General features: G+C 34.6%; 1 protein-coding gene across 6 annotated transcripts in view; it reads right to left on the bottom strand.

The window, feature by feature from the left end:
* LOC127877942 (uncharacterized) overlaps nucleotides 1–27,712 on the bottom strand; it is a 108,911-nt gene that overhangs the window by 49,683 nt on the left and 31,516 nt on the right. For all 6 annotated transcript variants that reach the window (XM_052424268.1, XM_052424271.1, XM_052424272.1 and 3 more), the window contains one exon: nucleotides 3,168–3,377. In XM_052424268.1, coding sequence (XP_052280228.1) covers nucleotides 3,168–3,377 — 210 coding nt within the window. The remainder of the gene's footprint in view (nucleotides 1–3,167; nucleotides 3,378–27,712) is intronic.

Consider the following 27,712-nt stretch of genomic DNA (forward strand, 5'->3'; position numbering starts at 1 on the left):
AAGTTGAGGGGTTAAAATCAAATTGGATTATAGAGGTGTTATGCGTTTAGATCAACTGGATGTATATATACGCTCTTTACTCGAGCTTTAGTCTCCCCTAGATTTGCTCATTATTCGTTGTGGTTAAGATCAAATTGGCTCACGCTCTATGTAAAAAATATCGTACAATTTTAAATCAAGTGTTCGTAATCTACAACTGTTTATGCCAAATACCACGTTTGTATTTTCTCAAATACTACCCCGTTTAACTTCTTGGCGTTACATTGATAGCAATAGGGTAGCGAATAACATTAGGAGACTTCTTAACTATAATATTTCAACATGTTTCATTAAGAATGGAGGGTGTTACGTTAGATACACTGTCATTGAAGACCTAAGATTTATTTTTAATCTGACGATACACACCTGTCCAGCATGGGTTATGATCATTTACTTGAAACTTTGTCAAACGCCATATATTCATTTGTATTTGGAAACACCCTATATTTCCATTCTAATTCAATCATGTTTGTATATCTGTCTAGGCACGGACCCTAGATTACACGGATAAGAAACGGGACCGTTACGCCAAATATCTTGTCACGTGACCGTGTCGTAACTATCGATCTTTTATCGAAGCGCCGAGGTTATACATTTGATGTACCCCCTCACTTATTTTGTTAAATTATAGTTTCATTTCTAGGCCGATTTTGACAAATTATATATCATTAAAAAGCTTACGCAACGTAGTTTTCAGATATAAATATATATTAAGTTTTTCTTCTGATTTCGGCAGCCCGGCGAGTTATAACTTTAACTTTTGCAAATATCATACCGTTTTGGAGTTTTAAAATCTAGATTTACGGTTGGCATGTTCGTACTTTATACCGATTTGTAGCGTTTATATTTCGAGTTCAGTTTTAAAAATAACATCTGGCTTGGGAGAATTGAATTCTGTATATGATAGAAAAAAATGGTTTAAAAATGAAAGCAAGTAAGGAATGAAGGCGGAAGAAAGTAGCGCGCGGTCCTAACGAACCGAGCTGATGCTAAGGTCTTGGCGATAATGGTTTTGTTTAGGTACCGGCCATTGAATTTCCTTTGCCATGATTATTATATTTTTTATGGAAGATATTGAAATATTTTGTTCTAGAGACATATCAATAAAGCTAAGTATTAATGAAGCTTAATAAATTAGCGATTTCAGCTCTTGATTATAACACAGAAAGGGTGTTAATTTTATGATGAAACAGCGTAATATAGCGGACCCTCTCGATATTATTCGGCTTTGCATGCATACTTGAAATGAAATGGGTGTCAAAAACATTCATCGTTTGATGTTTATTATCAACGAGGTCATTATGTATAATTATATGAAATGTTATTTACCTTAAATTATCAATTTATTAAAGATTCTTGAAAATCACGGTCGGTGTTACGCGGGTCATTTCGTATTTAGACATCAGGGCATCATGTCCAACTATTCAAAATCAGATTTGTTTTTCACTGGGACGATGACGGCTTAGATTTAGACAGGCAGCCATATAGTATATTCAGACTTATACAACAGTACATCGTCTTCAACTCAAATATATAAATTATTTTTAGACGAGTTGTTAGGTGATTACACATATAGCAGTGATGATTCTGAGAATGGTGCCATGTTTCTTATCCGTGTAATCTAGAGTCCGTGATTTGAGCATTTTAATCGCGGTGTTCAATAAAAGATATCTCAATAATCTTGTTTATTGATAGATCTGTGGTTGTAGTGCCCCTGTGTTCAGCACAAACCAATTATCTCGTAATGATCAGATATTGTGCCGACCAATACTAAATAACACTATGGTTTCATACGCCACAGAAGGGACCTATACTTGTATATTGGTCCCTAACCACAGGTGGCAATATCTGGTCAGTTTACACTTTTTATGATACCTCCATGTCTTCTCGTGGTATTAGTGGTAATTTCTTGGAGTAATGTAACGCCAAATACTCAATTTTGCATTTATAAGATATGTAGCGTATTGAAAACATTTATAGTCATCTGCACATACAGATTGCCATAAACTAAATACTGTATAGATGTCAGCCAGCTTAATCATAATAATTATAAGTGCTTAATACCTATACATGTACATTTTAAACATTTAAAAAATCTAATACTTAGCATTTAACGTATTTAGCGGGTACCGGGAAATATGTATTATTTCTTACAAAACATAGCTATGCATTTGTTGTTTACAATCAGCCTTGACAGATATTTTACCAAACTTAAATAATAAATTAATTCCGAACGTATTGTGCTTGTCGTTGGATAAGTAATGTTTATTCGCTTCAGAATAAACCATTTTATCCAACGCAAGCAAGCTATTTAACTATATTGGTATATAAACGAATTATCCGTCAAACAAGAGTTAACTTTCATGAAAATTATTCTCCCGCGTAAGGGCGCTGAACCCTAGTATATAATGGGCTCCAATTCCACGTGCGTTTTTTTACCCTAATGTCTCATTGCTGTGTAAGTTGTATTTCATTGTTTATTAAGAAATTTATTTTTAAAAAACCGCCCTACTCCCTGTGACGTTTTAGAATGACCATCGATACTCGCCATTTCTTCATATACTTTCAGCCATTGTATCCATGACTTCGTGTTCCCTTCGCCTGTCATCGTCAAGGCTGATCAGAGACTGATTGAACATATTATCGACTTCCGGTGCCAGAGTGCTGTCTGTATTAAGATCTATATCCGGGACTTCCGGTTTCGGGGTCTTGATTATTTTTTACAAACATCCTTCCGGGGTCGGGGGATATAAGCTATCATAATTGTATTGTATTATTTTTTTAATGTATTATTTCTTACAAAACATAACTATGCATTTGTTGTTTAAAATCAGCCTTGGCAGATATTTTGCCAAACTTAAATAATAAATTAATTCCAAACTTATTGTGCTTGTCGTTGGATAATGATTCCTTATTTGGCCTTAGAAACTATTTTTTTCTTATAATTCCCCAAACAAGTATCATTCCTTCTTTCCCAATTTCCGCCTATCAACTTAATAGTATTATAATTATTTAAGTACTGAAAGTGTAACTGTTGAATCATCAACCATGTTAAAGAACTTTTACGACAAAAATAATAAATTGATCAGGGAATCCCACCTGTGTGCTGTTGACACCATGTCACATACCTGTGTACACCAATCCTGCCTCAACTAGGTCCTCGATCTTAACAGGGGAATGCTTCGGCCAGGGGTTCGCTGCCTCTTCGAAAGACTCAAACCTCTTGGAAATCTGTGCATAGTGAGGAAACTTTGGCTTTATTGTGCTGATCCCAAGTGTGCTTGGGGTCGAAGTTTCCTGTCTGTAATGCGCCACCCCATTCCGGGACTGTATTTTGTCTGAAACAATTCAAATATATCCTGCATAACCCAACAGTACAACCATAAACTTAGTTTTTCCAAGATTGTCGTATTGTTCAAAATGATATACATGTTAATACATATGGAAACCCAACGAACACATTATTTTAAGCGAATGCTGCCTATATTTAGCATATGCCTTAACTACAATGGAAAACTTATTTCTCAAAATACAATGATTTGAATATACGTTAGTAAAACTAATAATTGTCAAAATGAGTGTAAAGGTTTAAAATTCGTAAATTTTAACTTAAAGTGACGCATATAAAGCAAGTAATATTACTGGTTCATTCATTTTTTTCAAAACCTCTCTTTGTAGAACACACTATATTGTATTATTAAATCTGTTAACACTCTAGAATAGCGTCGTGTGGTTTATGCAAACTGGCGATGTTGATAGTAGTAGATTGTGTGTCGCCTATAAATACGCTTCATGTTTTTCCGATCATTTGCATACAGTTGCAATTGTATTTAGTGAGGCAATATACTCTGAATCGAGTTGTTATTCATTGAGTCCTCATGTGATTAAACTATCAAAATGTATCGTCCTTCTCTGCACCACTAGTCTTCAGTAAACGCTTACGCAATGCCTGTACTTGTGTCTAGGTCCCAGAATAAGGAGATACAACGCACATTTAGCCCGATACGTAGACTAGATTTCATATCCCCGTTTAATTGGTTTTCCGCACCAATTTCAAAGACACCATAAACAAACACCAACACTCGTGTAAAGCTACAGAGAAAACCTAGTTGACACAGTCTTAAGATTGTTTGAAACAAGAACTTAGCGACGCCAACTATATATATTAGTTTGAAATAGAAAAAGAATTTTCCAAGTAGTAATTAAAACGCACAAATTGCAAATTACCCTTAAGACTAGCGGAAGTAAATGTCAGGTCGACGTATCCTATTCTTCCGTGGTGAGTTGAAATTAAATATTCACGCCTTGGGGGATTGACATAACTATACATGTAGATGATACTATTGGTATTCAGGTATAAGTGACATGTATTTTTATGTTATCTCGTTACTGGCTTCATAGTACGATCTCTTTCGGGTCCTTTAATCGGTAAATGGTCATTTGTTTGTTTCGCAAAATAAAATACTTATCCAAAATTTGCGGTTTATCGGATATATCTGACTTCTGCTTTAATATACTCACGTTCGATCAGGATTCTTAAGCTCGGCGCAAACCAATTTCTTGAATTAAAACGTTATATCCACTCGTGATCGAGGAATAAAACGGTTCGTGTATATACCGTCTTTTCGTTTTTCGTTTTGTATTCGACACAACAAAACATTAAAATCAACGCCTATTAGTTCATATCCCGAATAACCGAAACGAAAACAAAATTGACCTCTTTTTATCGTTTTTCGATGTACTTATTATATAACAAAACGCGAAATGAATTGCCTTGTTCATATTTCATTTCAATCTTCATATAACAAAAGTCAATGATTAAAACTTAAAACGGTTTGTTTGGTCCCGTTTAACGTTATTGGCTTGATATTACGGTTAACGAAAAACGAGTGGCGCTGTGCAAAGATCTATAAATAAATGTGTATATATTGATCTTTGCTCTGTGCTGCTGTCTCGGGGAGGTAACTCATTAGTGGGTTTTGCGCGTATGTTGTCCCTTACTAAATAATAAATCACTAATTTCCATCAGCATGGCTTCTTACGTGCTTTGTTGTTGTTTTGTTGTTTTTTTTTTTTTTTGGGGGGGGGGGGGTGAGGTGAAGTAAGGGAAGAAGACGTGGATATTTTTAGTTTTTTTCCAGGCACTGTATTTTTCCCAATTGAAATGATCATAATATTGACATCTAAATGTTTCCCAACGTACCGGTTTTTCATGTCTATCCTATGGAAAGCCAAAGGGGACCCCCGCTAAAATACACAAGTGGTTAGCGTGTTGCTATGATATTAATTAGTGAAAAATTATCTTTTTTGATCCACTATCAAATATATATATAACAAGGTATGCAACTCAAAATCACCCCAAAACGGGGTGCATCTCTTTGAACAGCCATATCTTCATCAATTGTGCAGCGATTTTCACGATCTTGGTCTTATTCAACGCAAAAATGAATTTCTCGAAATGTATATGTCTTGCAATATTTTCACAAATGATGGGTCAACTTTTAAGAAATAACACGATACACAACTCGCATGGCCCAGTTGACAATATGTAGGAAAAACATCAACCATATAAATTTTTACCGGTACTATTTGATTTAAACAAACGATTGTTTTCAACTATAAAAATCAATTAAAGGGGCCTTTTCACAGATTTTCGATGTCAGAAAGTTGATGTCAGTTGTATAGGGGATAGTGAAGTTGAGGTCAGTTGTAGGGAATAGTGAAATTAGGGTCAGTTGTTTAAGGAAAAGGGAGGCAGCTTGTCAATGGAATATTGATGATGGAGTTAGTTGTCTAGGGGATAGTGAAGTGAAGGTCAGTTGTCTATGGAAAAGTGAGGCAGCTTGTCAAGGGAATAGTGATATTTTCTAGCGAACAATCAAGTTGAGATCAGTAGTCTAAGGAATGGTGAGAAAAATAGACAAAACAGGTTGATAGTCTAGGGAATGGTGTGTCATGTTGTCTAAGGAATAGTTGAATAGACATCTTTGGATAACTTCTATGACTGTAAGGCATGTTTATAAAATACATAATTTAAATGTAAAACAGAGCGGGAAAAGGTACATTGATTTCGATTTAAAGGGACCTTTTCACAGATTTTGGTATGTAATGAAGTGTTTCATTAAGTGCTTTATATTGATAAATGTAAACATTGGATCTTAAAAGCTCCAGTAAAAAAAAACACAAGACAACAATCAAAGAAAGAAGGAAAAAATTAACCCTCTTCTGGGCTCGAACCACTTCGGACCCCTGGAGTAAGTCTATCGGAGTAAAAGTCTATTGCTAAGACCATTTGGCTATCCGTGCTTACACAATATGTGATGTATTTTATACTAAATATTATCAATCCTCGTATCATCACAAAATATAACGACAGCAACAGAACTCTCCAAATTATTCAATCGTTTTGTGTTGCAACGCTTTATAATTTAGGTTTTTAAAATCGTCAAAAGATGCATGTAATGGATATTTTAGAGCATTGTAAATGTTGAGTATTACTGTTTCCTCACACATATAATAATTACAATGAAAGTTGGCGAATCTAAAACAATTTTATTAAATTATGTCAATTTATCGCAACGTGAAAAGGCCCCTTTAATACCATAAAAATGGACATCAGTTATCAAAATCAATTTAAGTATCAGTTTTGTTATGAAAGTGAGGAATTTACTGTAACTATATGTACCTTTACACAAAAAAGAGACATACCAAGACCCAGCACAATATTCTTATGAGGGATGATTTGATTACTATAAGCAAGTAAAAATTAGAGACGTCATAGGTCTTTGTGCAGACTACTTTTTTAAAAAGGTGCACCATTGATTTTAAGCTCATCTATTTTTTGAAAAAAAATTATGAGCTATTGTCATCACCTTGGCGTCGGCGTCGGCGTTGGCGTCGGCGTCCGGTTAAGTTTTGCGTTTAGGTCAACTTTTCTCAGAAAGTATCAATGCTATTGTATTCAAACTTGGTACACTTACTTACTATCATGAGGGGACTGGGCAGGCAAAGTTAGATAACTCTGGCGTGCATTTTGACAGAATTATGTGCCCTTTTTATACTTAGAAAATTGAAAATTTTGGTTAAGTTGTGTGTTTAGGTCCATTTTATTCCTTATGTATCAAAGCTATTGCTTTCATACTTGCAACACTTTCTAACTATCATAAGGGGACTGTGCAGGCAAAGTAATGTAACTCTGATTGGCATTTTGACAGAATTATGTGCCCTTTTTTATACTTAGAAACTTGAAAATTTGGTTAAGTTTTGTGTTTAGGTCCACTTTATTCCTACAGTATCAAAGCTATTGCTTTCATACTTGCAACACTTATTAACTATCATAAGGGGACTGTGCAGGCAAAGTTATGTAACTCTGACTGGCATTTGGACGGAATTATGGGCCCTTTATACTTAGAAAATTGAAAATTTGGTTAAGTTTTGTGTTTTGGTCCACTTTACCCCTAAAGTATCATAGATATTGCTTTCATACTAGGAACACTCGCAAACTATCATAAGGGTACAGTAAAAGGACAAGTTGCATAACTCTTATTGTCATTTTTACGGAATTATAGCCCTTTTTGACTTAGTAACTTTGAATATATGGTTAAATTTTGTGTTCCGATCCACTTTACTTCTAAAGAATCAAGGCTATTGCTTTCAAACTTCAAATACTTTCATGCTATCATGAGGTTACTGTACCTGGCAAGTTGAATTTTACCTTGACCTTTGAATGACCTTGACTCTCAAGGTCAAATTATTAAATGTTGCTAACATTGCCATAACTTCTTTATTTATGATTAGATTTGATTGATACTTTGACAAAACTACTCTTACCTAACATACCACAATAGACTCCACCCAAACCATCCCCCGTGCCCTCCCCCCCCCCCCTCCCTCCCCGAATCCGCCCTTATTTATTTTTATTTTTTTAAGATCATCCTACAAATGACCACCACACCCTCACACTATACCCCCCCACCCACCCCCCCCCCCCAATTTTTTGAAACGGTAAAAAAAACACAAATATTTATTTTTATTATTTTATTTTTGAAATACCGTCCAACCATCGCACCCAAGAATCCCCTCCCCCCACCCACCCCCCCCCCCGATTTTTTTTCCCATTTTTTTCGCATTTTTTCGCATTTTTTCGCATTTTTGGAAGATAACGTAATAAATATCCACACCCCCACACTATACACCCTTCACTCCTTCCCTCCCTCCTTTGTGATTGAAATTGAAAGAAAATAGATAAGCGGTCTGCACCCGCAAGGCGGTGCTCTTGTTTCTACTTCTGCCTCATGAGTATGGTAACAGTCTCTTCATATACAGGTTTAACTGACCATTTCATAAATTTGATATTTGCAATTGATTAAATTACCGTCTCTGCAAATTTCTTGTAACGCTGTCACTTTGGATTGCACTCAAATTCCAATCCATAAAAAATTTAGTTCAATTTACAAGCATTATCATTTTAACCATCAATAATTATGATAATAGTGTTGACAGTATATTTATTAATAACAATGATTCTGGATTTTAGTTTAAATAACTATATATTTTAAAATAATCCCATTTTTGTTTTAGATTTCTGTGCATATATAAAGATTATTTTTATTTAAAAATACAGTTGAAAAAGAAATTAATACTATTACAAGTATTTTAATTCAACACCAACTAAAAGAGAGCTGAGTATTTAATTACTGATAAATTTCCAAAATATTTTCATAATTTTTTGATTTGTATTGTTAACTTAAAAACAATGTTTACAACAATCAATATTGTTTATATAGAGAATAATAGGTTAGTGTTGATTATAGATCAGGTTTATCATGCGAGGCTTAGAAAACAAAAAGCACGAGCCTTGGCGAGTGCTTTTTCGTTTTCGTGCCGAGCATGATAAACCTGATCTATAATCAACACTGACCTATTATTCTATTTATCCCACTTTTTATTCAGTAAACTTTTTTTATTTAAACAAAAATAAGTTTTCATGAGTGTTTGTCGTACTTTGATAATGACTGTAGTGTAACCAAGGTCAGTGTATTACTCCGCGTTCCAAAAATAACCGCTGATCAAATAATCATTTTTTTAATCAGAATATCGTTCTGTAACAAAGTGTCGAGCGTTATTAATACCAAATTTAATCATATTGAATTGCAAATCTTTAAGTTGTATGATATCAATATGACATTAAGTTGTTATATACAAGGAACTACATTTGTTTACAACGTAGCCTAACATCACACACAATTCACTTTCGATATCAAACTACCGAGTCGATCACGAGGTGCACACTATTTGCTTCTCTTTGTTATAATATGTGGTTATTTCGTGACGAAATAACAAAGATTACTTGAATTTAAGCTAATTATATACATTAACATTTTGAATGTTGAAAGTGGCACCAAAGAATTGTGAGGCAAAGTTGTTCGAACTAGAGAAAGACATTTGCTGGTGAAGTGACTGGGTGGGGCAAACATCAAGATCAACTTGTTCGACGGTAGACAGTGGTTGTCTAGGCTGCATTTCGGCCATAGTTTCGGTGCGTGAAGGCGAACAAGAGGAATCTGTTGTATTGTTACATTTACTGGACTGAGCAAGAATGAACACTTTTGCTGCTGTTCAACAGATATGTTGGAATAATTGGTTATGGACTGGACATTTTTGTGCCCTGTTATGGCCATGGTTTCAGTGGGTGGAATGTTTGCATTTCGAAGTTTTTGGACCAGGAATTTGCGAACTGAGTGGTTCGTTATTCTCTTGTGCTTGAGAAAGCCGGCGTCTTTTGCCATGGCCTTCAGCATCTGACCTAACTTGTTGACACTCTATTGTTGACGCGAGAATCACCGGGATGCAGTGTCATTTGTGCGTATTGCCAGGTAGAAAAGATGCTTTGAAGAAAAATCAGATGGACGCATATCCGAGTACAGCTTGTAAATTAACACAGGATTTCTTGGTCCAGACGATTGTTTTCTACGGTCAAAGGGGAGCAACTCGAACTGACTTCTTCAAAGGGGAGCAACAACAACAGAACCTATTTGCATAGTGTTAAATTTACCTAATACTAGGTTTTAATGACAATAAATGACAAAAAAAACACGTTTTTTGCTACTTTCCTTTGTTTTAAGGTCATTAAGATTGACAAACTTTTGAGATTGTTTTTATTATTGATGCACTTGGCAAATACAGGTGACGAGGTGCGTGGGAAAAAGTAGTCCCGGTTCGGCAGTTGATGACGTCATTTCGTGCCATTGATTATAGCCTTGCCGTTGATTATAGATGAAATTTAATAAACGGGGCTTTAATCAACCGATTTCGCTGTAAAAGTGGGATAAATAAATGTTTTATACTGTTCAAGAGTTATTGAATAAAGTTTCAAAATATTATGTTTCTGTTTAGATTTTCCTGAACTTACTGTAAGTCTGGCCATTAGAAATGATTATAAAAGTTGCCAAAATTAAAGCAGACAAATCTTTTCAATTTATAGCAGCTGAAAACTTCAACAACAAAAAATACGATAGTTTTGCAACAACAAATTACTTCCATTTTTATAGTATTTTGCATGCAAAAGTATCGTAACTCTCGTAACTCAAGTTACGATACTTTGTCGTTGAAAATCCACCAAAAAATTTTAGCATTTTCCTTGCAAAAGTATCGTAACTAAAAAAAAAATATATAAAAAATGATGAAAGTTAATTTAGGTTTAACTATCTCATATTTAAAAGATTGTTATTTTGTACTCACATTAAGGAACTTCTGTCTTTAAGAAAACTATTAAGAAAAATAAAATGGTTTTTTGCTTCTCCTGTAAAATTTTCAAAAAGTGAGTTACGATAGTCTTGCATGGAGCCCACGATGTGCAGTCCACACAGGCTAATCAGGGATGACACTTTCCGCTTTTATGGTATTTTTAGTTTCAAGGAAGTCCCTCCTTACCGAACATCAAGTTTATGCGGAAAGTGTCGTCCCTGATTAGCCTGTGCGGACTGCACAGGCTAATCTGGGATGACACTTTACACACATGCATTAAGCCCAGTTTTCTCAGAACCCGACTCAAATAATAACTTCTTGTAATGTAATGTACTTGTGTCTTGTATTCGTTCAATTGAACGTCAATATATTAATAAATTTATTTTTTGTTTTCAACCTATTAATTCAAATAAGGTATTGTTTCGAATCCGTTTTTAGTTCGTTATAGCTGACGTAGATTTAAACATTCCGTCATAAGTTAATAAATAAAATTATTAATTAATTTATTTTTGTATATCTTTTATTTATAAATTTTGTAGGTCTGTGTTGCCAGTAATGGTTGAAGATATGCCAAACAAATTGTGCCACTCTATACAGACAGATTTCAGGTCTCAATTTCGACTTCAAAGGTCAACATATCACTTATATCAGGTTTGTCAGCTAATGGTTTGTACTATTCTTATCCACATTGCAGATAGAATAACTGGATAACTTTACTTTTCAATAGCTATTACATGTGATTTAAATTAATCATGTTTCTAAATTATTTACTAAATGCGGCTAATTCTCCACTTCAAAGTGTTGTATGTTGGAAGTTTTTTGTGACAAAAACTTGGAGTAGATCTATTGTACTCCCAAACTTCCTTTAAGAATGCGCAGCCGCTGTAGAGTGATGGAAAATCTACTTCTTTAAAGTATTTATAAGTGAATAGACCCTTTTCAAAATAAGCCAATAGTGCGTAGTCAAATGACTCGCAGAATTCCAGAATGAGGCTTAACGTGTAGAGATTTCTAATAGTGCATCGCAATATCGCTCTGCCTTTGATCATTCGGCGACTTAATGATATTGCCAACACAAGCTGACTTCGACAGAAATAGCCGTAAATCACTTAATATATACTTTCCATTTTAAATGCCAATATATGAAATATATTTTCTTGATTAAAGTACTTGTTTGTATTCAATTTTTTTGCACAAATTCTGACAATCCAGGTATGGCTTTCAATACTTAGTGTGTGTATATTTACAGTCTAAAACATATTGGATTATCTGACACTCTTTATTTGCGCATTATTAGGGCGATCAATCAATTATTTTGTTTATTGATAGATCTTGCGTTTAAATGCCCCTGTATTCAGCACAAACCCATAACCTCATTATGATCAGATACTGTGCAGACAAATACTAAATGACAACTTGATGTCATAAACCACAGGTTGCTGATATCTTTTTTTTTAAACACAATTAATGGCACCTCCATGTGACCATGTCTTCTCATGGTTGTAGAATTGGGTAGTCATTTCTTGAAATAATTTAACGCCAAATACTAAATTGTTGCTTTTATTGAACATAAAAGATATTGTCGACATCGAAAGTTATCTTTCCAAACAGATTGTCAGAAAATAATACTGTATAGATATTAGCCAGTTTTATCATAATTATAAAGTGCTTTTTATCTATGTATTTTTAATACTTCAAAAATGTAATGCTAAACACTAACGTAATTAGCGGGTACACGAAAAATAACACACCCTTATTACCTTGTCTTATACAGAGTGTACAGAAGCGTACGGAACAAGGTAATAAAAACACACTTTTTTGTTCGATCACAACATACTGGGTTAAATAATGTTCCCGAAAAATACAAACAATAAGGATTTATGGTATAAAATGCTGTATATTTATGAAACATAATCACTTATATAGAGATTCCAATATACATAAATTTGCACCAAGTTCGTTTTTTATGCTCCCCCAAAATTTATTTTGGAGGGAGCATACAGTCGTCGCTTTGTCTGTCCGTCCGTGTGTCCGTCCGTCCGTGCACAATTTTTGTCCGGGCTATTTCTCAGCAACTAATGACCAGAATTCAATGAAACTTTTTGGGACGCTTCACTACCAAGAGGAGATGTGCATATTATCAGCGGGTTCTGGTCGGATGATTTTTCACAGAGTTATGGCCCTTTGAAATTTTCCATTAACAGTATATATAGTGCAATTCTTGTCCGGGCTTTTTCTCAGCAACTTATGACTGGAATTCAATGAAACTTTATGGGAAGCTTCACTACCAAGAGCAGATGTGCATAATATCAGCGGGTTCTGGTCGGATGATTTTTCACAGAGTTATGGCCCTTTGAAATTTTCCATTAACTGTACATATAGTGCAAGTCTTGTCCGGGCTATTTCTAAGCAACTAATGACCAGAATTCAATGAAATTTTATGGGAAGCTTCACTACCAAGAGGAGATGTGCATATTATCAGCGGGTTCTGGTCGGATGATTTTTTTACAGAGTTATGGCCCTTTGAAATTTTCCATTAAATGTACATATAGTGCAAGTCTTGTACGGGCTATTTCTCAGCATCTAATGACCGGAATTCAATGAAACTTTATGGGAAGCTTCACTTCAAAGAGGAGATGTGCATATTATCAGCGGGTTATGGTCGGATGATTTTTCGCAGTTATGGCCCTTTAAAACGTTCTATAAAAAAAGTATTGTCCCCCAACTACTATGCCCTCAAGACGTTTCCTTTTATCTGAATATATAGTGCAATATTGTGACAAAAACACTTTGGGGAGCATCACCCGTCTCTGACGGTTTCTTGTTTTTTGTTATGAATTTTATGATTCTTCAATAGTGTCATTCACTGTAAAAGAAAACTAACTAAATGTATAAGAAAATTAACAAAACCTTTAAATAGTGTCATTTTCTTCTATTTTATAGGGCTTTGTCTTATGGTGTATTCAACTCTTACAGGTTCTATCATTCATGAAATTGTATACACACTAATACACCCATACCTTGGAGAATCGCAGTTATATAATACTTTGTATTGTATAATACTTCTAATTAATGACTTGTGCAATAATTGATGTTTAGTCTTTAGACCACATTTACTCTGATTCTTATGGGTAACTCATATTTTTAAATAAGATTAAACAAAATTTATTAATATGCACTAATAGTACTAAATATTATGTCGTTGAATTATTATTTAGATGTTATCAATTTATTGATAAAACACATGTCTGTATGCATATGTTTGACTTTATTGTAACCAGTTTCAGTACGCATTAAAATCTTGATATTCAACGCAATTTGCATAGCAAAAGAAAATACAGTTACACGTTCAGCCTCATTCTGAAATTTGACGCGTCACGTGATATCTAAAAATAATATCAGTGTAAATATTGTGAAACTGGTCTATTATTCATTTATGATTAATTTGATGAATCAAGTTTATTTTTGTTAAATAATTGTTAAATATTTTGTAATTTATATTATAATATAAAAGTTATGTATAGGGAATTGAGGTACCTACACATTCTTTTAAAATAACTTGTATTTTAAATGTATGCATGAAAAAATCATTTATTTTGTAGGAATCCTGTAAAACTCTGACCCCATGTATGGTACGTGAGCGCACAATGTCTGTTGACAAAAGGATATTGGCAACTTGTGGGTGCTTGGTAACCAAGAATCATACAGCAGCGTGGCTGACCGATTTGGAATAAGCAAAGGTAAATTTTATGTGAAGAAGTCATGACTATTGCGATTATGGTTAGTTTTTTGTTAGGCTCGCAGGCAGTGGCCCTAACCTTCATATATAAATAAAACGCTGAAGGAGTATTTATTAAAAATACTGTAATTAAGTGTGCAATATGTAACATTATTAACAATCAAATGAGACAAAACTTAGAAGCTTCACTTCATTTACTCAATACTTTGTCAGGCTGGCGTAGTGGATATGGTGTCCGCCTAGTGATGGGAACGTTTTTGTTTCAACCCTGTTTATGAGAAACCCTTAACGCTCTATCTTCATATATTCCAAGTACTGATTATTCCCAAAAAACGGACTCTAGAATGTCTCAATAAGCCTAAGGATTTCAATGCAATCAAGCTTAAATAAAATTGCTAAACTCGAGCATGAACTACACATATACTGTTTTTATTTCAGGGACTTTACATCTCACAGTCATTTCAACATGTAGAGTCTTGTCGACAATGATTGATCAGTACATCAGATTTCCAGAATCTCGTCATAAGCTGAAGACCATTGCCGATGGATTTCATAAACTATGTGGTATGCCTGGCGTTGTAGAGGCTGTTGATGGATCCCACAGTGCATGTCCTGCTCCAACATCCGAGCATCGGTCCTTGTTTAGTTCTTCAAGCAGTCTGTGACAGTAACTTGAAATGTTTGGACATATGCCCTGGATGGCCAAGTTCTGTACATGATGCCCACGTATATATGAACAGCCCAGTAGCGCATTAAATTGAAAATCTTCGATTGAGTACCATGATCTCGAGGATTCAGCATACCACCTGACAAGAAATCTGCTTGTTCTGTATCGAGGCCATGAACATTTGTACCATTTGCGAGAGAAATTCAACAAGTGCCATTCATCTAAGAGTTGATGTGGAACGGGCAATTGGTCTCTTGAAATGCAAATTCAGGCGGCTAAAATACTTGAACATGCTAGTGGAGCTGGAGATGCTGATATTTGCTTGTTGTGTCCTTCACAACTTCATTCTGCTGCAAGAGTCAGACACAGAACCTGAAGTTTACACATTTGATCAGATAGACATATATGCAGTTGGAAATGGTAAAGCCCACCGAGAAGCAAAGAAGAGGCGTGTTATTGCCCTGGAACTGTGATGGGTTGACAAGTGATAAGACTTCCCTACTACGATATTTGTGCCTGTGTTCATGCTTAATAGTTGATAAATAATTGGAAGTCATAACCTGATGGTGTTGGTGGGACTATGAATTTTGTTAAGGTAAAAAGAGTGGAAAATATGATTAAAAGTCAAAGAGTTCTGCTATTGTTAAGCATGCTTTATGGATTTGTATTGTTTGAAAGATAGTATTATGAACAGAATAAAATGTCCATTATTTTAATATTCTACTGTTTTCAGCAACATTTTATTTGATATAGTACAAAATGCTTTATCATGTTTTATCCCACTTTTACAGCGAAATCGGTTGATTAAAGCCCCGTTTATTAAATTTCATCTATAATCAACGGCAAGGCTATAATCAATGGCACGAAATGACGTCATCAACTGCCGAACCGGGACTACTTTTTCCCACGCACCTCGCCACCTATTTGCCAAGTGCATCAATAATAAAAACAATCTCAAATGTTTGTCAATCTTAATGACCTTAAAACAAAGGAAAGTAGCAAAAAACGTGTTTTTTTGTCATTTATTGTCATTAAAACCTAGTATTAGGTAAATTTAACACTATGCAAATAGGTTCTGTTGTTGTTGCTCCCCTTTGAAGAAGTCAGTTCGAGTTGCTCCCCTTTGACCGTAGAAAACAATCGTCTGGACCAAGAAATCCTGTGTAAAATTACAAGCTGTACTAGGATTTTTCTTCAAAGCATCTTTTCTACCTGGCAATACGCACAAATGACACTGCATCCCGGTGATTCTTGCGTCAACAATTGGGTGTCAACAAGTTAGGTCAGATGCTGAAGGCCATGGCAAAAGACGCCGGCTTTCTCAAGCAAGAGAATAACGAACCACTCAATTCGCAAATTCCTGGTCCAAAAACTTCGTAATGCAAACATTCCACCCACTGAAACCATGGCCATAACAGGGCACAAAAATGTCCAGTCCATAACCAATTATTCCAACATATCTGTTGAACAGCAGCAAAAGTGTTCATTCTTGCTCAGTCCAGTAAATTTAACAATCCATTAGATTCCTCTTGTTCACCTTCATGCACCGAAACTATGGCCGAAATGCAGCCTAGAAAACCACTGTCTACCTTCGAACAAGTTGATCTTGATGTTCGCCCCACCCAGTCACTTCACCAGCAAATGTCTTTCTCTAGTTCGAACAACTTTGCCTCACAATTCTTTGGTGCCACTTTCAACATTCAAAATGTTAATGTATATAATTAGCTTAAATCCAAGTAATCTTTGTTATTTCGTCACGAAATAACCACATATTATAACAAAGAAGCAAATATTGTGCACCTCATGATCGACTCGATAGTTTGATATCGAAAGTGAATTGTGTGTGGTGTTAGGCTACGTTGTAAACAAATGTAGTTCCTTGTATATAACAACTAAATGTCATATTGATATCTTAAAACTTAAAGATTTGCAATTCAATATGATTAAAATTGTAATTTATAGCGCTTGACACTTTGTTACAGAACGATATTCTGATTTAAAAAAATGATTATTTGATCAGCGGTTATTTTTGGAACGCGGAGTAATACACTGACCTTGGTTACACTACAGTCATTATCAAAGTACGACAAACACTCATGAAAACATATTTTGTTTAAGTAAAAAAAGTTTACTGAATAAAAAGTGGGATAAATATAATAATAGGTCAGTGTTGATTATAGATCAGGTTTATCATGCTCGGCGCGAAAACGAAAAAGCACTCGCCAAGGCTCGTGCTTTTTGTTTTCTAAGCCTCGCATGATAAACCTGATCTATAATCAACACTAACCTATTATTCTCTATATATCATGATCCGTTTTGTGAACAATCACATTTCTATGTATATTTGATAATGTGTCAATGGATGTTACACGCGTTAACCCTACTATTAGCCCAAACAGGTATTGCTTAGGAGTTTTGCCACTTTCTAGAGAAAAATACTTCTCAGGAACAATTGCATTTTGGAAAGTCTATGGCTAGTAAAATTTGGATTCCTTTGGGTTACCCAAGGTTACCAATTTTGTTTGATGAATTTGCAATAAAAAGCTTTGACAGAATTTTCCAACATAATGTCACAGAGTCGAAAAAAGTGTATGGAATAAAGTGGAAGTTGATTTAATGTGTAAAACACATGCATATGCTACTTTGATTCAAAGTTTATGTTTTCAGTAAAACTGCAAACATAGTAAGCTTAATGGTATTGCAACAAAATAAAAGATTCAGATTTAAATTGTATTATTTTAATGCGCTGTCTAAAACACATGAGCCTCGCACTGTGAAAAGGGGGTTTAATGCATGTGCACTCCAGATTTGCCTGGGCAGACTGCACAGGCTAATCAGGGACGATACTTAACGCACATGCATTAAACCCCTTTTTCACAGAGCAAGGCTCATATATGTTCCATCAACCAAAGATAATCAAAAACAAAATGAGACATTTGACCCTGTACCACTCAAAAACACACACATTCGAGAATAAATTTAATTTAAGACCTTTCTTACTAGATTAAAGTTTTAAAGGCTTTGTTTCTAACCAGAGGATACTGATGAGCAGCAAACAGCATAAAACCTGAAAAGATTGCGAGTTACTTGCAGGCTGTTCTGGTTTTATGATGTTGGCATGTAGCCATTTTAAAATTGCCTCAGAGCAGGAAAAGGTTATTAATAACACAACAGCAATTATACTTAAGTTATTTTAAGACTTCGGTTCCAATCAAAGTGCCATAGCACCTATAAATTTGATATGTAATTATTTCATTTAAAAGAATGGCACAGTGGTAAAGAAGTTTACTCTAGAAGACCCTGGTTTGAATCCCCATGAAACCAAATTATTTTTTTCTTTTATCAATACAGCCTGGCTTTAATAAAACCGATGTTCATACTAATGCAAGTAACTTGCAACTTTTTAACCAAAATCGGAGATGGTGGAAGGCAAAATTAATGGCTGTGCAACATAAATTATCTATTCATACTCAAACAATATAATGTTGATTTACAGTAGCATGTACAGCATGCATCTAAAACTACAGCCAAATTTGCTTACACAAATATTACAAGAAACACAAGTCATTAAAGACTTAACTTTATTGCATCAACCATTAAGCAGGAATAAAATATAAAGAGAGAAATTATGGCATTGTTTTCATCTGAACATACAAGTCTTGATATACAATCCCATAGCATATAAAAACGACAGTTTACTTTTTCTCCGTCTATATGTCAGCACATAGACAAGATGGTATTCACTGTGCAATGAAACGCAAGCAATCCTATTACAATTGATTTTAATTATATGAACTGTACCTTCACTAACATTCAAGAATTTTAATATAAATCCATGATGAAAGATGAGCTTTTGCTTGTCTTAAAATAACTTTATACTTTGCAATGACCAAACAATACAACTCAACATACAAATTATCCAACAAAATATATTTTAATGACACAATATTTTTATTCAACAATAGGAATAGCTTAAGGTTGCAACGTATTACACTAAAGCCACAGTGTCAATCTAAGCAAAGAGTAAAATCATAAAGAGATGTCCACAACGGATGATGTGCAAGCTGGCTGTGACTCAGATTTCCACATCAGTTCATATGCAAGCTGGTTATTACAAATATGTGAACAACCGATGACGTACAAGCTGGCTCTAAGACAGATATCCACAACAGAGATTGTCCTTGCTGGCTCTGACTCTAATCATTAATGTCAACAAGTAAATAACATGCAAGGTATCTCTGACTGATGTCCTAAACATATGACGTGCAAGCTGGCTCTAATACAAATGTCCACAACAGATTACGTGCAAGCTAGCACTAACAAGGATGTCCACAACAGAGAATGTGCAAGCTGGCTCTAATACTTATGGCTCTTACACGGATGTTCACAACAGATGACGTGCAAACTAGCACTAAAACGGATGTCCACAACAGAGGATGTGCAAGCTGGCACTAACACGGATGTCCACAACAGAGGACGTGCAAGCTAGCACTAACACGGATGTCCACAACAGAGGACGTACAAGCTGGCTCTTACACGGATGTTCACAACAGATGACGTGCAAACTAGCACTAACACGGATGTCCACAACAGATGACGTGCAAGCTGGCTCTGACTCGGTGGCCACAACAGATGTCAGATGGGCAAGCTGGTTCTTACACGGATGTCCACAACAGATGATGTGCAAGCTGGCTCTGACTCGGTTGTCAACAACAGATGTCAGATGGGCAAGCTGGTTCTGCCCCAGATATCTACACAGAAGATTATGTTCAAGTTGGAAACACTGCTACAGCTATAAAATACAAAAACCATGTTTCAAATTTGCATATTATTTAACTACATGTATTTCTTTCATAATACAGAACATTATACTCATTATTTGCATTCTGCTATTGATATCTGAAGGTTTACCAGATGCTTTGTTTGTGTGAAGAATTTAGCCATAAAACCCTTTCTAGACATAATGTGTATTCTGCTTTAAGAAATTGACAATTCACTGGTTAAATCAATTTTTTGGACTAAATTAGCTTGCCATGCAGACAAAATGTCCTACCCATGGTGGTCAATTCGTACCTGTTTTTTAGTCAAATTACCTACCCGAGCTTAACCCGTACCCGATATAAAGAAATAGGTGTAGGATGGTAATCATATAAGTCAAACAATTTAGAGACAATTTTTATTTTCCTCTTGATGTTTCCACTTCAAAAAGCATTTCTCACGCAAGTTGTCTGCTGCAGATATGTATGAAGCAGCGAAAGTGTTGATGAAAATTGACACTTGTGGTTGGTGTCTTTCAAGGATTTGACAATTGTGACAAAATAAGACAAATGTAACAAGTTGAATAGTTTGGATGAGGTACGAGTTGACAAAAATGGGTACGAGTTGACCAAGGTACGAGTTGCCTTTGGGATGAATTGCTTGTAAAGCCAAGGTTCTTTTTCTTTTTAATTGAAGATGTATACGGTGCTGGAATAGAGCACACGACTACCATAACAATAACTTGGCTTCTACTAACTGAGCTTAAGGGAAGAGGTTTCTTACCCACAAGCACTTTTTTGACGACATATGACGTGTTTATGTTTTATCAGACACGTTTGCATGATATCGACAAACCGTGAAAACAACACTCGATACTCTTGAGCTGTTTTAATTGCATTCAAATTCATGATTCATGTATGTTAAATACTAACCTCATGGCTTATGTCATCAAAATTGATCACTCTTTCGCCCTTAAAAGATTTTGTGTTAATGTGAAACAACCGTCATCGTGATGACTGCATGAATGCTGGATAAGACGGGAGTTTTGATTGGTTCATTTTAGGTGCCGGAACCAATCAAATTTTATCGCGTAACCACATAGCAACCCGAATTTCGTGCAGTAATTCAATGCTATTGAAAAATCGCGCAGAGTAATGAATCTTCCGCGCGATTTTTGATTAGCAACCCGCAATTTACATAGCAACCCGACTTTTGTACATTAGTTCAATGTCTAATTATTCCGACAAAAGATATGAAAGTTCCGCGCGATTTTTAGACCCCGCTTTTTGTACGTTGTTTAATGGACAATTGTTCCGAGGAAGATACGAAAGTTCCGCGCGATTTTTGCACAGTTCGCGAAGATGTGGATTCGATGAACGTTCCGCGCGATTTTTTGAACCCGCTTTTCTACGATGATTTGCACATCCGCGATAATATGGATTCCCGAGATTCCTTTGTGTATGAAAGTTCCGCGAAAAATGAAAATCCCGATAGTTACTATATAATTATATGTATTTTAACGGGGGTCCCCTTTGGCTTTCTATTATATCCAGTCAACTAGATAGGACTATAATTAGCCTATTATGACACTTCTTGTTCTTTTCCCCTACGCTATGTAAATTCAGTACTAATTTTACAAAAAAAAACTCGTTTTATTCCTATAGTTTGGAGGAAGTACTTACATTTTAAAAGCTGTAAAACACCTTCCACTGAGTCCCGTATTCCAAATAGTATACCCATTAGACCCACATGACTTTAAAGAAGCAAAATAATTGGCGGCGGCTGATAAAATGTCCCCTATGTTTTACTTTAAACATCACCTTTCATAATATAATGTTAAAGTTTTATTAGTACTGCCAATATTGAAAGACACAACAGACAACAGGAGAAAAAATAAAATAATTGTTTAAATATTATGTAAGTGTAAAGTGCAAGGTGTCTTATAAATAATTTCCAATTCGTTCAATTAAGAACAAATACATGCTACATTCAACAACTGAACGGTGGTATGTCTTGTGATTTTAGCTCTTAAACAAGAGTAATGACCAAACGATAATAAAATAAACTTAAATAAATAATATTAATAAAAGTGCCTAACTAATAATTATCTAAACAACATATTTACTTTTTTCGGAAAGAGCGCCCGAGATTAAGTTAATGCTAACACAATAACAACCTTCCAATTATATTATAACACCGCTAAAATTGCTGGTCTTAAAACGTTACCTTTCATAAAAAGGCGAATATCATGCTTCACGCCAATATAAACTACTTGCACGCGATGAAATGTTCCGTTCCTAAAATGAAACTTGAATACCAATATAGTTAAGCTTGTACATCTGTAATAATACGTGTTTCCGAGTTTATTGGTATGATTATTTCTTCAAGCAGAGCAGAGAAGAGGGATCTGTTAAAATACATCATTACACGCAATAGTTTAAAAAGATATTATTTGATTCCTTTTATACACATCCAGTTCATTTTAACAGTCATTGTTAAATCCGGGAATTAAATACATAAGATGTCATCACTGTTGTGTGAAACATCACATGAACATGGTACTATACACAGTGCACGTTAAATGAACAAATGACTTCTTTTTAAAAACCTTACGTATCGTGTAAGGATTCCTTGTGTCACAATACTGACGCTTCAAGAAAAAAAGAACTCATTCGAATAAAAGCAAGCATTTGCAGGAGTTATCCGTGACTGCAATGTTACATAAATAAACAGCACGGGTCTATGAGGATAGAAAAAAAAGAAACATTTCAATAATAGTTTCTCATAGGCTTTTAAACAGAAAATGAACTCAAAGCCTATTTTACAACCACATGATAACCGGGGCGTGACCCGTTCTAACAACAAGGGCATGATTAAAATACAGATGTTGATTACACAAGGCTGGAATTACATTCCAAATACAAGTTATGTACCTTGCGGTTTCGTGTTATAATTTTTCATTTTTCTAATTGTTTTTTGCTATACAATTGTTACTTTAATTTGACCATAGCGTCTTGGTTTTGTTTAACCGTATGATAATAACTTTAACTACCTTGTAGAGAATACACATTAAATACAACGTTATATTCTGAAGTCGCATTGTTTTGAGGTTTCAGTGTAAAATATTCTGTTTAAACATCAAAATCAATTACAACTTTGGTATTGTAGATGATAAATTAAAACTTTGATACATTTACCTCTTTGACGCTTCTACTCTCAGAGAGAAAGGTATACCTGAATTATGATCGACGCATCTTATAGATTTACATAAAATTATTCAATCATAATAATCATAATCATAACTAATATGTCTTAGTATAACTCGTTGTTACTTCGTTATATTTGTCTGGTGTGCACACTATAAGTTTAACATAAAGTGTTTTTTTAAAATAAACTCGAGCCGTTTAAGGTAAGCCTATTGACTTATTTTCTTTGAGCATATAGTGTTACTCGCCCTTGAGTCGATTTTGCCCTTGAAACGAATATTTTTATCTTTGTAGTTTGCACAATAAGTTTTGTTTGGCATGTTACTTTATAACGGACAATTTAAACTTCATACTCAAAATAAATAACATTTCGAAATGAAATGTTGTTAAACATTATGTCAATATGAATTTGGATTCGTAACAGTATTAACAAGAGCTTTGTCACAGACGTGACGTATACCCCCACATTCTGCATTGACACAGAATATTTTGCATGATGTCGTCACAAAACAAGAGAAGCTAATTTATGGCTATTTTTAACAATTATTATGCCATTATCATTTACGGCCATTTTCACCTTTGAACTCTTGAATTAGTTCGCATGACATGCCGCCCAAGTACTGTGAACAAAATAAATGTACCGAGTAATTTAAAAATCTCACAATGAATGACATAGTTATTGCCCGGACAAGATCATTTATCGCCATTTTTTACCTTTGAACTCAAAGTGTGGCCTTGACCTTGGAGATATCAACGCAATTCTTTCGCATGACACACCGTCCAATCATTGTGAACAAATGTACCGAGCAATTAAACAATCTCACAATGAATAACATAGTTATGGTCCGGACACGATCATTTATGGCCATTTTTGACCTTTGAACTCAACGTGTGACCTTGACATTGGATATATCGAAGTGACCGTTTTGCATGACACACCGTTTAATGATTGTGAACAAATGTACCGAGTTATTTTAAAATCTCACAATGAATGACGTAGTTATGGCCCAGACAAGATCATTTATGGCCATTTTTGACATTTGAACTCAAAGTGTGACCTTGACCTTGGATATATCGACGTAATTCTTTCGCATGACACACCGTCTAATGATGGTGAACAATTCTGCCAAATGATTTTAAAGTCTCACAATACATGACAAATTTATAACCCGGACACGCTCATTCATGGGCATTTTGACCTTTGAACTCCAAGTGTGAACTTGACATTGGATATATCGAAATACCTCTTTCACATGACAAACCGTCCCATGATGGTGAACAAATGTACCAAGTTATTTTAAAATCTAACGATAAATGCCATAGTTATGGTCCGGACAAGCATTTTGACCTTTGTACTCCAATGTGATCTTGACCTTGGAGATATCGACGTTCTTCTTTCGCATGACACACCGTCCTATGATCGGGAACAGATGAACAAAGTCATTTTAAAATCTAACAATTAATGACATAGTTACAGTCCGGACAAAATTTCGGTTTAAAACGCACTCAGTGATCCCGCGACCTAGTTTTTGACCCGGCATGACCCATATTCAACCTTGAAGTAGACATCATATCGATACAACTTGTGACCAAGTTTGGTGAAGATCGGATGATCATGCTGATAAATATTTAGTTATATACTACGCTAAATACTGCTGATGATAAAATGGAAGAACTATAAAAATCGCTAAATTATAACTAGATTTCGAACTGTCGGACGTGTTCATTCACGTGCAAAGCAATATGATAACACTATTAAAGCGAATGTTACTCTATAATGCTATATATTCATATAATAACAATCAAACATCGACGTAACCAAGGTAATTCAAGTTTAATGTTTGAATTCAATTTCGCTTATTAGAATTACTACGTTATTAAATGAGATTTTAACCCAAATAATGGCAAAATATATCGTAACGCTTCAAGACAGTTTTGTCAATTTTGTCTTTCTTGATCACTTCTTTATTGTAGAAGTTCGCAAATGTACTCTCATTTGACCAACCAGCTTAACTTAAAATGTCCTTGATTGGAACTCCATTGAGATTTGCCTTTGATACAACTGCAGATCGCGAACTATGTGGTGTAAACGTATCACTAACACCAGCCCGAAGCATTACCGCCTTTTACCATCTAGCAATCGTGTCTCTGTTTACAGGCTTAAATGGCTTGATATAGCTGATCAGCAATGCACTTTCAGTTTCACTTCTTAACATTTTGGTCCTGCACAAATACTCCTTTAAAACTGTGTTTACACAAAATCTCCTATCAGGAACGAAAACCTTCAAATGGAACAACGAACAATCAAAACCAGGTCTACTTTGCTTACGCAAACTTCTAAACTGTAAAATAAACTCAGAACTTAATTTTTTAATGTTATGTATACTATCAATGGAGGGTTGGAGAACAATATCCTGATACTTCCATATATTTGTGAGCACCCTTATGTACACTAAGTGGATGTATTGTCACTCTCGCTGCATTCGTAAAAACTATTAACATAGTGATGATGTTAGCTGGGCATTTCAACACAAAATAATGACGTTTATTTAGTCTCAACGGCGTGCAACTTCTCCCCTTCTTCACTTTTTTGTCATCAATGTATTACTGTAATTTGATTCCGATTTTCATTCGCAAACAAAGTAAAACGTGTCCGTGACTTTGCTCAGCGTTGTTTAAAACCATTTACAAGAATCGGCTTAAATTTAAATTTGGTATTTATGTACTGATCACAGAAAAAAAAATGTTGTAAATATTATACATATTTAATATAACAGTATTATTTAGTTTTTTTATTTAAATGATTGTCAATATAATCCAACAAATACAAAAGCATTCCCGGGTCGATCAAAAGTAAAAAGCAACTGATGTCGTTCGATATGCATTGTTCTGCATGACACTACTTAAAATATATGTTCAGCTATGGAACGCCACAAATGCAGGATATTTTAAGCTTTATATACTTTAGATCAGTATGGCATGTACCAAAAATAACACTGCGCAGCTTTGAATTAGGCCTAATAAGTTATTGCTGCTGCGTTTCTTTAAAATCTATCATTTTAAGAATATTTGTTCTTTGACACGATGGACAAAAGACCACCATACATGTTCAAACGGGCCACTTAACACTCAAAAACATTGAATTTGATCACCACAACTTTTATCAGTGTACATAATTATCATCTCTTTTTACATGATCTTTTGCTGCATTTTATTATTTATCATTTAAATATCATAAAGTAATACAAAATGGTAAATGCTTTACCTAGAAGGGCACGGTAGTCACTTGTAAAAGAAAGATATAGGTTGATAAAGTTTAAGAAAAAGTTACATGACTTTCGCGATCGAAACAATATATATATATATCCATTGTTTGTTCTTCCATATCTATATTGACATGTATTTTTAACCAATCTCCTGAATTTGTAGCATGCCATAGCTGAACATATATTTTAAGTAGTGTCAACGTACCCTTAGATGAAATTGCAAGGTCAAGAAGTGTAATGTTATTTTTTTCTCTTATGTTCATGTTTAATTTATTTAAGGACACTTGAACATACAACAGCGATGATTCGTGTTTCGATACATGTATATATATATATATATATATATATATATATATATATATATATATATATATATATATATATATATATATATATATATATATATAACAATGGATATATATAACATATGGAATAACAAACAATGGATATCAATAAAGGGATCGAAGAACATAAAAAAATGAAGTACATACCGTTGTAACTTTATTGTTATAAAAAAATTGAGTTTTTGTTTTGCTGTTGCATATTAATTGTCGATTTCTAACACTTAAGATTATATTCTCGATTAGTTTTGTATTTCTTCTAATATTTTCAAAAGAACAGTATGAAAAGGAACAGTTTAATGTGGAACAAATTGTTCTTGTTACAATCGGTAGTTAATCGCCAAAAATGTTGTGTACATGTAGAAGACTCGGCCATAATAATTATTATGTTATGTCAATAAAACAGTTGGTTTAAAAAATGTGTTTACGTCAAATTAGACGCAATACCTCACTAGAGCTCGTTCTGATTTCTTTTTCCACTGTGAATGAACAAAAACTGTCACGCGACCACAAAAGTCAACGTCAGTAGTCATTTTTTGACAAAAAACAGCCGCGCAAGGTAGTTTTTTCCAATATCTTTGCTAATCATCCTCTGACTTTCATAGGACCTAGTGCAGGCAATATGGCATGCATATAGCTTCCGATTGGTATATCACGCGTTTTGTGTGTTGCTCTGGTTTTCGAGAACACTTTGACACAAATTTCCATTTAAGAAGACAACGTCAGTTACGAAATTACGAAGAGTCAGTGTTCGCGAAAACTTATGATCACAGAACTGTCTATGCTTTACCGGAAGAACATATATTACATATGTCTATGCATAAACAAACAAAAATATCTACCGGATAATAAATAAACGTTTAAAGAGTGAAAATAAATATGGCAAACGTCAGTAGAACGTTTATGAATGGCAAACGTCAGTAGCAAAAATATGCAAACGGCAGTAGACG

The sequence above is a fragment of the Dreissena polymorpha genome, chromosome 4 (genome assembly GCF_020536995.1).
Source record: "Dreissena polymorpha isolate Duluth1 chromosome 4, UMN_Dpol_1.0, whole genome shotgun sequence".
In the NCBI taxonomy this organism is placed as follows: domain Eukaryota; kingdom Metazoa; phylum Mollusca; class Bivalvia; order Myida; family Dreissenidae; genus Dreissena; species Dreissena polymorpha.